General features: G+C 53.2%; 1 protein-coding gene across 4 annotated transcripts in view; it reads right to left on the minus strand.

Annotated features, from left to right (window-relative positions):
- Positions 1–10,994, minus strand: part of Tet3 (tet methylcytosine dioxygenase 3) — a 95,176-nt gene extending 84,182 nt beyond the window's left edge. For 2 of the 4 annotated variants that reach the window (XM_051154801.1, XM_051154798.1), the window contains exon 1: positions 8,748–9,575. In XM_051154801.1, the coding sequence (XP_051010758.1) occupies positions 8,748–9,050 (303 nt within the window). In that variant the 5' untranslated portion in view covers positions 9,051–9,575. Of the gene's footprint in view, positions 1–8,747; positions 9,576–10,299; positions 10,376–10,751 lie in introns of those variants that run through there. The other 2 variants (XM_051154800.1, XM_051154799.1) reach the window with 2 other exon arrangements.
- Between the last annotated feature and the right edge of the window lie 750 nt (positions 10,995–11,744).

The following is an 11,744-nucleotide window of genomic DNA, read 5'->3' on the forward strand; positions in this document are numbered from 1 at the left end:
AGTTGCCAGCCCTCTTCATCCTATCCCCTGACCCCCCTTGCTGCACCTCTCCTCCCCACCCCACCGGGCCTCAAGCAAGAGCCTGTAACCCTTCTCTTCTAGAGTCTCAGAGTCACGCCTGGAATCTTGGGGAGAACCGAGTTACCCCTAAAGGGGGAGATCAACAAAAGAATAAAGACTGGCCCCACATGAATGACTCAGAAGTGGAACACTATAGCCCAACACCTGGCCACTTGTTTTTGACCCAGCTTCTCCCTGTCCCCTCCTGAGGCTTCTTCCAACAATCAAGAGGGGCAGCCACAGTCTCACCACTGCTGTTCCGACTGCCAGTGGCCCGCCCATCCTATCGTGAGAACCTGGAGTCACTGAAGTGGGAGGCGTGTAATCTGTCCACTAAGTCCCAGGCAGGGCATAGCAGCGCTGGAACTCCCACAAGCCAAAGCCAGCAACGTGAACAGAACAGAGCCATCGGGAGCCCAGCCCACCTCCTGGCTCACTTGATGCAATCAAGCAACCCCCCCCCCAGACCTGAGTTCACCTGAAAGGCAACTGGTGATCCCACACCAGTGCTTTCCTAGCCCTCCATCCCCCGCCTGTGCCCCCCTCAGTCAGTAGTAGAAACTCAGGCTGTCAACTTCTTATGCAAATGGAAGACAAAGCCACCACAGGGTACACAGTCCCAGAGTGGCAGGGAGTTTCACCTTACTCCTACTGCTGTTCTAAAGAAGACCATGGCCATGCCTCCAACAGCGGTTTCTGTAGGTTAGAATACAGGCGAGCACTGTCTCTTCCGTAATGGCTATGGGCCACGGTTCCCAAACCAGAAGGCTAGTTCCCCAACCTAAAAGCAACTATGGTGAGGATGGATCTGGGGACCACATACAAGAACACCCTAAGTCCAGCCATAGCTCTTCTGTACTAGGAACTTTTGGAGACACGGTCTTAGCATATGGCTGAGCCTGGCCCAGAACCCATCCTGTAGGCTGGACTACAGAAAGAGCTAAGCCAGCCTCCAACTGGCAAATCCTTCTGTTTCCATCTCCCAGTGCTGGGATTACAGGTCCAAGCCACCACTCCCAGCTGAGAACATTCTTTATCTGAACTGTCCGACACGAGCCATTAGCCACGTGCAGCTGAGCAATTAGAAGGGAGCTATCGAGACTATTACTGTAATTTTAATTTTAATTTAAATAGCTGTCCATGGTTTATGGATCTTGTATTGGATGGCCCAGATAAATCATGCTTTTAAAATTCGGGGTGACCATGAATATTCTTGAGAATGCACTAAAAACCATATACCGTCTCCCCAGAGAAGATAGATATGCTCACTGCCGCACGTTCTCGAACATTCAGCTGAGCCTTTCGGAAAGCTCACAATCCTGACCTCAGCCTAGATCTTCGACTGAGCCCAGTTATAGGATAGAGCCTAGGGCTGGGGTGTGGCTCAGTCACGAAGCGCACACTTTCCTAATGTGTTTAAGGTCTAATCCCCAGCACAACAACAAAAGAAAAAATTAAGGGTCTGGGAAGGGAGGCTCCCTTTGGTAAAGTGCTCGCTGCACAAACGTGATGCCCGATACCCACATAAAACCCCAGCATGGCAGTGTATGCTGAACCCCTAGAACTGGGGAGGCGAAGATAGGATCCTTCTTGGGGCTGGCTGGACAACCAGCAAACTCAAAAGCTAAGGTGGATGGGCAGGACAGATGGCTCAGTGGTTAGAGTACTGTCTGCCCTTGCAAAAGACACGAGTTCAATTTCCATGTCAGCTAACAACTATCTATAACTCTAGTTCCAGCGGACCAGAACCCACCCTCCTCTGGCCTTCACAGGCACACACTTGGTGCCCAGACATACAATGCAAGCTAAACACCATATCATGGTAACAAGAGACAGCGGAGTTTTCCAAGGCCAAGGCCAGCCTGAACTACATAATGAATTCCAGGCTAGCCAGGACTATACAGTGAGGTGTTGTCTCTAAGTTGGAAGGTGGACATCATTGAGGAAGACGCTCAATATTGATCACTGGGCTTTGTCTCTCTCACACACGCACACAAATATTTCTTCTGCAAGAAAAGTTGTCGAAGGAAAATGAAACTACGCCTAATGTTACACTACCCACAGACCTTGTAAGATCACTCGCTCCTTCATAGCACATCACCAGCCTATGACATATGCAGCAAAGAGTCACACAGTCCCTTTTTTTTTTTTTTTTTTTTGCCATGGGCTCAGTAGGCCTGCTTAAAGCCCACTAACAGAGGTCTGCAGGTCCCCCCACAGGAAGGAACAGACTCCTCTTCCACACAGCATCTGTTCCTCCACCCATTTGCAAATGACTAGCCCCGTTTCCTTTGATTGTCTTATATGTGGCCGCTGTGACAGATCTCAAGATAGGCTGAGGAAATTCCTTACAGAGTTTCAGCTCTTCTTTCTACCTGGTCAGGAAGTCAAGTCCTCATGTGAGCAGCTCTTTTCAAAACAAGTCTTGGGAGGGGGTAGGGGCATTGGAAAAATCGCTCAGTGGTTAGGAACATTTGTTCTGGCAGAGGACCCAGGTTCAATTCCTAGTACTCATCTGCTAGTTTGAAACTATCCATGACTCCGGTTCCAGGGGATTCCAGCACCTTCTTTTGACCTCTCTGAAGGCACCAGGCGTGCACACTCATACACATAAAATTAATTATTTTTTAAAAAGTAAAACAAGTCTAGGCCTTTCCACTGAAGTACCATTGACTTTGGCCACTCTGGGCTGCTCCAATCTCCTCAGCCCTGTGCTCCATTTTCCAACTTACAGCCACTTCCTCCTCACTTGCAACACCCTACAAGCTCAGACCCTTCAACCAGGCCCAAGATTCCCCAGACATACCTGTCCCTCTGCTAAGCACCATTTATGACCTGTGGGCCCACACAACTTCCCACACCAGGCTTCTCGAGCAGCAAACAGTGTTTGAGAGCTTTCCCAGCTGTTTTCAGATCACACCCAAGTCCTTAAACAGTACTACTCAAAACTCACCAGCCTGAGGAACTCCAGTAGGAATGTGGAGTCAGTCCTGGGTTGGGTTCTCCTTTCCTGGTTGGCTACTGGAATTCTGTGCCTGGCTGTGAGTTCATTTGCCCCCTCCCCCCTGTCGGGCCCACCTCTCTCCTAGCCACACAAGTGTTGGGAGACTTACCCTTCTAATTCTAATGATTATATAAGTCACCTGGGCATCTGGCTGAACTACAGATTTGAGTTCAAAAGTTCTAGAAGGCCAGAGATTATGCATTCACAACAAGCTCTAGAAAGCACTTCAGGTCCACTGTGCAGCAAGGTGGAAGTGGGTGAGATGAGCCCTCCCACCCCCCCACCCCCACTTTGTCCTGCAAGTCAAGCAGGAGCTGTGTCACTCTTGTCTGCAGCAGAGGGTCTCTGCCCCCACAGAGCGGATGCTCTTCAGGAGCCACAGTCCACTCAACTCTGCTCCAGGCCACTTAGGTTAAAGTTTCTGGCAGGTAGGACCCTCCCATCCCCCACCCCCTCAGTCCCATGTCCTGTCTAGTCTCCCTTTTACATTTCCCCTGGCGAGTCCATTACGGAGCTCCTGATCTACACTGTCAACAAAACAGAAGCTCAGCTCTGTCGAAGCTTCTAGAGAGTACATCATTTCTCTGCAGAAATCCAGAGCGTAGCCTGTCTGGGCTGCTTGCTAAGGAACGTTCCCATAGCCCACTACTGGCCTCTCCAAAGTCTCACTACCCTTTTAACAATCTGTCCTAAAACTATCAAAAAATTAGCATCAAACTAATATGCTTGTAATTAAAAAAATATAAAAACTCTGAAAAACTGGACTTCTTGCCCACCTGAATCTGCACTTTATCATGGTACTTCTGTAAAGACTGCTCCTTGAAGCACTCACTTGGGAAGCTATTTGGCAGACAGTAAGTGGCCAGCGGTGACTGGCTCTCCTTTCCCCAGTATAATGCCCCCCCCCCAGTACACCGGGGGCCCAATGGCTGCTGTTCCTGCCCCTAGTCCTGCTCCCTAAGTTGCAGGCCTACTTACTTCACTTCCTTCTCCTTGCTGGGAGTATGCAGAGAAGTTGCTGTCACAAGCATTTCCTCCTAGGCACAGTGCATTCTGGCCACGGGCCTTCTGGTGTGCCTGGGAAGGCTCAGCCAGCCAGCTCCTCACATCACAATCCCTACTGGGCACAGCCCTGACCATCTGTATATAGTAATGTGGCACCATATAAATGGCTCAGATGGGCCTGGCCCCCTCTACTACCCTTATCACATTTCCTTTTTTAAAAAACACCCCTTCGCCCCCACCCCCACCCCACCCCGCTGATTGTCCTCATCGAGTCTGTGGCTGCAAAGTTAAAAACAGCAACTCAGTGAGGACTTTCTGGCCTTCTTGCCCAGCCTTTTTCTCGGGCCTCAAGCAGCCAGATGGGCTCGCTTTTAAAGAATCTCATTGCCCACCTTACTTCAGCTGTTTCTCCCTGAGGGAGCTGAACACCCTCCTCAGGAAGCTGCAACTCCCAGATGCCTTAGCAAGAACCCATCATGTTTCTGGCATTGTTGAAAGGCCTCCCTGACCCCCGAGAGCTGCAAGTATCTTGTCAGAAAGCTTAAGGCGATGTGCTCGGCTAATGGCCAGCAAGTACTCTCCAACCTCGTACCATTTCTCCACTGTTCATCCTCCTGTTCTTCAGCTTCCAACCTGATGCATGTATTTTTCTACACAGATTTTCTTCTCTTGCTTAAGTCTTTACTTCCCTTACCCACACCCGGGACCACCACAGTGCCACAGCTTTCTGACAAGATATTTGCAGCTCTCGGGGTCAGGCAGGGAGGCCTTTCAACAATGCCAGAAACATGATGGGTTCTTGCTAAGGCATCTGGGAGTTGCAGCTTCCTGAGGAGGGTGTTCAGCTCCCTCAGGGAGAAACAGCTGAAGTAAGGTGTGCAGACATCCCCCTCCCTACACCTAGCTCCAAAGTCCTGTTCTAGAATTGTTCTTCCAGGAAGCCGGGGATGCCTCAAGATAAGCATTAATTTGTATTCACAGGCTTACAACTCAGACTAGCGCACAGTTGTATGTGTGTTAAATTTAATTCTATCACTGTGCTGGCTACCTACTGCGTGCCAGATATGATGCCCATTCTGTCTTACACGTCATCCTTGTAACACCCAGAGGAGATTAGCCCTCTCTCACAACGGAGAAAACCAATGCTAGAGCGATCGACTATGTCACCCTGCCGTGTGTGCTTCATACTCAAACTCTACTAACTTGAATGTAAGCCAAACAAACTCAGACACCAGCCTAAGCTCTGTATCTGTCTGGGACTAGGAACGGAGAAGACAACAGTAGGGGTGCAAACCCCTTCAGATGTGTTTCCCCTACTTCCAAACCCAGAGAAGCAGCCACCCCGCCCCCAGAAGCCATCTTTAATCTTTAAATTCTGAACTATTGAGCCCAAGGATTTGGCACACCCTTTCCAAAGCCCTCCAGCAAAAAGAAGTCAAGAAGAGAAAAGGGGGGAGGGGGAAACACAAGATAAGCTTTCCTTTGCACATGCCATGTCCTCGCCTTTACAGGATGGCACCAAGCAGCTGCGGACCCCTAAGGAAGCTGGCAGAGTGGAGTCAGGGGGGAGGTAAGGTAGGCTGTCCAGAGGACCACAAACTCAGGAGCACAGATGAAGGCAGATGGTACAACCTTCAAGCCACTGGGGATGGAGTGTCCCACCTCTCCTGAAGAGTCAGGCCAAAAAACAAAAACAAAACAACTCCTGGGACACATTCTGTCTGCTAAGCATTGTGAAAATCTAATGATTAAGGTCACTGCGGTCCCCTGAGGCTGCCAAACACTTTGCTCAGGCAGAGTCTGTCAGGCGCAACTCAATGTGCCAGAGACAAACCCATCAGATGGAGTGTCTTCTAGACAGCAGTTCCCAGGCTTTCAAGCCTTTATCAGCAGGGCGCTTTGTGTTTTGTTTTGTTTTTGCAAAGGCGAGCCACTAGTTATCGTTTTTTTTGGTTAGTTTTGTTTTAAACCAAGCAAAGACAAAAAAAAAAAAAAAAAAAAAAAAAAAGAAAAAGAAAGAAAGAAAAAAGTTTCCTCAAAGTTTAAGTATCAATAAAAAAGCACACATTTTTTTGGTTTTTTGGTTTTTGGAGACAGGTTTCCTCTGTGTAGCCTTGGCTGTTCCTAGACTCGCTTTGTAGACCAGCCTGGCCTCAAACTCACAGCCTCTGCCTCCTGAGTGCTAGGATTAAAGACATGTGCCACCATGCCTGGCTCGAAAGTACACACTCTTTGAGCACTGATCTTAAAAAAAAAAAAAAAAAAAAAAATTAGGGCCACTGAGATGATGAGTAAAGATGTTATCTGCAAAGTCTGAGTTTGGTCCTCAGAACTCCCATGATAGAAGGAGCCTGTCCATCCACATCACACACAAAATAAACAGAACCAATTAGTTAGCCTTAAGAAAAAATTGATGCCGGGCATAGTGATGGCGCATGTCTTTAATTTCAGCACTCAGGAGGCAGAGGCAGGCGGATCTCTGTGAGTTCGAGGCCAGCCTGGTCTACAAAGTGAGTCCAGGACAGTCAAGGCTACACAGAGAAACCCTGTCTCGAAAACCCAAACCAAACCAAACAAAAAATTCGTTCCATCTCCTCTACAATACTGTTTCTCCAGGAACCGGCAGGCAGCCCTCCCTGGTCCACAGCCCTACATGAAGACCCTCTGTATCACAGGCTGTCCAGCTACATCTTTACCTGACCCTAGGGGGCCTAGAGTAGCCGCCAAAGCCATCAAGTGTGGCAAGGTCTGCACAGACTTCTCAAGGCTGTCTCTAAGCCTCAGCCAACCCAAGTCCACAGCATCTTTACCATGACCACCCAGCAACCTGGCCAGCAGCTTTCAACAGGAGGATGAGAGGCCCTGGCCTCATTTCTGGCTCCATTCATTCAGGGATGTCCTATCCTATTGTTGCCAGAACAGGCACTTAATGCCATCCACAAGTCTCACAAAAAAAAAAGAAAGAAAGAAAGAAAGAAAGAAAGAAAGAAAGAAAGAAAGAAAAGAAAAAGAAAAAGAAAAAAGTGGCCCACAGGGATTTGCATCTTTACCCTTGAGTCACCAGAAGAGCGGAGAGAGGTCCTGGGATGTAAAGAGGAAGTGATATTAGGAAAAGGGAAATAAAGGGACCCAGACATGCAACATACTAGGCGGCTCTCACAGCCAAACGCCAGCTCTTATATCTAGCTCGCCCTCTGAGAAACGAGCTGCAGGGCACAAGGTGAGCAGCATACATGGGCTGGACACTATTGCCCCAAGGCTGGGGGTGGGGTGGGGCTGCAGATGTGATCCAGATGTCTGCCTCAGCTGGTCAAGGGAAATAGGTATGTAACAAACGCACAAAGGGAGTTAAGAAGGGATGGAAACACCCTGGCAGAATCCACTCCCCTGCCCCTAGCACCTAGATTTTTCTTCCTAGCCAAAAGCCCTACCAGCTTGAGGCACAATGCTACATGCAGCTGTCAAGGAAATCCTGAGTGTGTGAGCTACACACCCAGCCTGGCCACAGGTGACCTGGTGCTCAGAGCACAGCAGCTCCTGACCCAGCTGAAGGGGCTTTGAAGATCATCAGGGACAGCTCCGTTTCCCCCAAGAGAAGACAGGCCCGGAGGTGCGGAAAAGTCCTGGACAAATTAGTGGCAGAGCTAGGAGCCCTGCAGACAGCGCAGGCCTCTCTCTGTCTCTGTCCAGCGCCAGTTCCGCTGCCTGGAGCAACTTGAGCCTCTACGCTATGTGTTCCGCCTAAAATCTGCTCTATTGGCTGGTCCCTGCTTTCGCCAACTCTCTGCTGTCACAGATGCCACCAACCTTGTGTGGACTGTTCACCAAGTAGTAGTTGGAAAGGAGGGGGGGGGGAAACCCAATACAGGGCCACTACTCCTCCACTCCTCCCCCCTAGCCCAATTCTGGTTGCTCTCATCCCAAGTCTTCCTCCTGTCTACCACCATGAATACAGGGAGCCCTCCTTGACACGACAAACCTAAAAAGCACTTCATTGATAAATTGGCATCTAGTGCCTAAAACCCACCAAACTACTATTATGCCCAAAAAAAAAAAAAAAAAAAAAAAAAAAAAAAAGAAAAACCTGTGGCCTCGGCAAGTATCCCATACTTGGAAGTATCCCATGATTGGAAACCCCAATCACATGTCTCTCATTAAATTCCTTATTTGAGAGGGGAAAAAAAAAAAAAAACTGGAACCCAAGGAAACGTTTAGGAGAGAAATATCAGGCCCCCCTCACCCGAAAATCAGGACAGCACAAAAGCCAACCTATCACTCCCGAGCTTTGCCCTCTAAGTGCATCCACCTCCGTCCGCAGTGCCTCACTGCTACCACAGCTGCCCACATCAGTCACCTTAAAATACACCTGAGGCTTCCAGCAGTAGGAAAAACGTTTTCAAGCTCAAGCTAGACATCTGTCTGGCATCAACTGTAAACACCCGTGATGAGAACGGTGGCTCCGCAGCGCTCCGTGGGAACAGAAGCGCTCTCATACAAACCCTCAGCATGGAAAAGGAACCTGCTGGGCTTCCAACAGCAGCAGGCTGTGCCCCAAGGGAGACCCAGTGATCAGGCATGGGAGGACGGGCTTAAGTGGACGGGTCTTTTTAACCAGACCCTCAAGAGGACATCGCCCTCTGGCAAGGGATGGGTGGGGGCCTAGCAGAGGCCCACTTACCTCCTTAAGGAGCCCCACTTTTTTCTTCAGCACCTCACACTTGCGGAGTTTGCAGATCTGGTGCGTGCGACGATTGGTGCAGCTGGTACAAGACCCACAGTTTTCCAGCCGCCGGCAGGGTTCACAAGTCCCACACCGTTTTCTTTTCTTTCGCCCATCTCCACCCCCTCGCAGCTGAGTCTCACTCCCAGACATTGGAAGCCCAGGCCCTGGGAAGCCCCCTACCATCACTTGGCCCTGCGGGAAATCATAAAGGCCTGGCAGGTCCGGCTGGACCGCCAAGGGCACCTGAAACTGGCTCATGACGCGGCGTTCACCTGGGAAGGGCGCATAGGTGCTGGGTTAAACTACTGTCCAGAGTCCTGCTGTCTGCAAATGCCACCAACAGGTTTTTCTCTCCTAAACAAGTCTACAAGGGTGAAGACAAGGAGCTTCTGCCTCTGGGATGGGTGCCTCTTCTTAAACCCTCTTCACCTTCTCTGCAGCCGGCTTACAGGGCACCTTCGAGGACCAGTCTCCCACCTGCAGAGCCCCAGGATCTGGGGCAAAACAGTAGCAGCAGGCCCCAGGGAAAGTTTCATCTTGGCTGGGCGGGCTCTTCACCCTCACCCACCCGGGGCTCAGGCATGAAGTGAGCCAATGGGTGTGTGGTGGGGCAGATTAGGGTGAGGAGTTTCCTCCTGACACTTCTCCCTCCCTGGTGGGTCAGGATGATGAAGGCTATGCTGCCTGAGGGGGGAGAAAAGACACAGAAAAGGGAAGCGCATCATTCGGGGCTCAGGGACAACTTTCACGTGTTATCTCTTCCTGCTTCTGGGAAAAGAGAAAATGGGGAAGCCAGAGTGTGTCAAATGAAATCCTTCTTAGAACCTCAGACGGAGGTACAGCGAACTGGAGGTGGGGGGTGGAGTTGGACAAGGCATTCAAGGGGATGAGGGGTGCTCAAGGTGGGATTTCTGAGAAAGTTGCTCTATGTACCCCTCATCCTCCACCCCCACACATCTTCTACTGGCTTTTGAGTTTCACTAAAATCCACACGCGCGCAGCCCCTCACTGGGGGGCCGCAGGACCTTCCTCGGGGAAACCGAGCTTGCAAAATAAAAGTTTGCAGAGGCACGCTCATTGGAGCGGACGGCGCCCCAGGCGGCCTGCAGGTGGGGGGCGCGCCCGTAGGGAGTCCCGCGCCGGCCACCTCACAGCGCCCCAGGAGTCGGAGCCCCGCGGACCACAGAGGAGGGCGACCCGAGCAACCAAGGGGTGCGGGGAGGGGACGCGCTGGGGCGCAGGCCAGGCTGCGCGCGCCGCCGCCGCCGCTGCTCGGGGCTCCTTTGTTCTGGGGCCTCCACCGCTCCGCTCCCGCTGCACCGCAGCCCCCGCCCCGCCACCCCCACTCAGCAGCGCCACAGGGCCATCCCGAGCTCCCTGCCAGGTCCCTGGCTACCCTGCCGCGTCCACCACCACCGCCTTGCCACGGTCCCCGTGCTGCCCCTCCCCCCCCCCACGCGCTGCCCCTCCCCCACCGCGGAGCCGGAAAGCCACCGGCTGCACCGACCTGCCCGCCGCCTCCGGGGCGGAGCGCACAAAGGGGCAAAGTTTCCTAGCCTGCCGCTGCCGCCGCTGCCACCGCCGCCACCGCCGCCACCGCCACCGCCACGGCCCAAGGTGAGCGCCTCCGGGAGCGGAGCGCCCAGCCCAGCCAAGCTCGCTGCGCGCGCGAAGTACCCCCGCCCCAGACCCGGCCGAGCAGGGGACAGTGCAGGAGGAAGGAAGAGGCAGAGGCGGCGGCGGCCGCGGCGGCGGCGGCAGCAGCAGCAGCAGCAATGAAGGCGGCCGCGGGACTCCCCGCCCCCCGCGCGCCGCGGCACGTGCTCGCCCGGGGACTCCCCCGCCCGGGAGGGCGCGCACGTGCGGTCCCGCCGAGGCTGGCCGCTAGGCCCGGGACCGCGCAAGAACGGAGTTCCCGGGTAGAGAGCGAGGCGCGCGCGGGCCGGCCGGATTTTGCACCTGCAGCGCCTCCCCAGGCCTCACAGAGGGGCCCTCCCGAGACACGGCTGTCCCCGCGGGCTGGCCCGTCCCTGCCCTCCGGCGGGCCCCGCAGCCGGAGCTGTCGAGGAGGGGCGGGGCGCAGACCTCCCCAGCTAGGCCCTTGGCCCAGCCGCCTGGGTGTCCCCACTTCCTGCCACTCCCTGCGTGCTCGGGACGGCCCCACGCTTGCCTAGCAGCCCCGAGACGGACCGACCCCGTTTCCCCTTCTCGGCTGCCTCTCTCTCAGGCCGAGGCAGGACAATAGGGGACATCCGCGTTTGCGTACCGAGTCAGCCTGACTCGCAAAAAGGAGGTGCCCGAAGGTAGAGACCTAGTGCCCGCTGCATGGCATCCGCTTGAGCGTCACAGCTGAGTGCCCTGCCCCGACCGACCCCTGGGCCCTGCCATCGCCAGCTTACCCGGCGCGCGACGCTTGGGCTCTTTAGCATCTAAAACAAAGACTAATCCGAGACCCCGGCTCTGCCTCCCAGAGTAAAGGGAAGGAGCGCGTCGCGGAGAGGAACCTAGCCAGATTCGGGGTGTGCTCACTCAATTTCTTAGGGCCCAGCTCACCACCAAGGCCTTAACACCGCAGACACTTAGAAAAAGTCACCCTGCGTTGTGTTCCAGGGAGGGGATAAGGGACAAGACACAAAAGTATTTCCAACTTGCCGAACTGCCATTTCTCTAGGCTGATTCTCCCCCCACCCCTCACCTGTTGTTACTAGCCAAATTGAAATTCCAGGTTAGATTAAATCAGCTCCACCCATCTGGTCCGACTGCCAGGCTAGTGCCCACAGCTGCCTTCCACCTACCCGGGTTGCTGTGGAGAAGGGTAGGGCTGTACCCTTCCTACACATGGGCAAGTCCTGGCAGAAACCACCATGGGTGGACTAGCCTGACCAGTTTGGGCGGTGCTCACACAGCCAGGTACCTAGCAGGCGTCCTCACCGGCTAAAGCTAACAACTCAT

The sequence above is a fragment of the Acomys russatus genome, chromosome 13, assembly GCF_903995435.1.
Source record: "Acomys russatus chromosome 13, mAcoRus1.1, whole genome shotgun sequence".
NCBI classification, from domain to species: domain Eukaryota; kingdom Metazoa; phylum Chordata; class Mammalia; order Rodentia; family Muridae; genus Acomys; species Acomys russatus.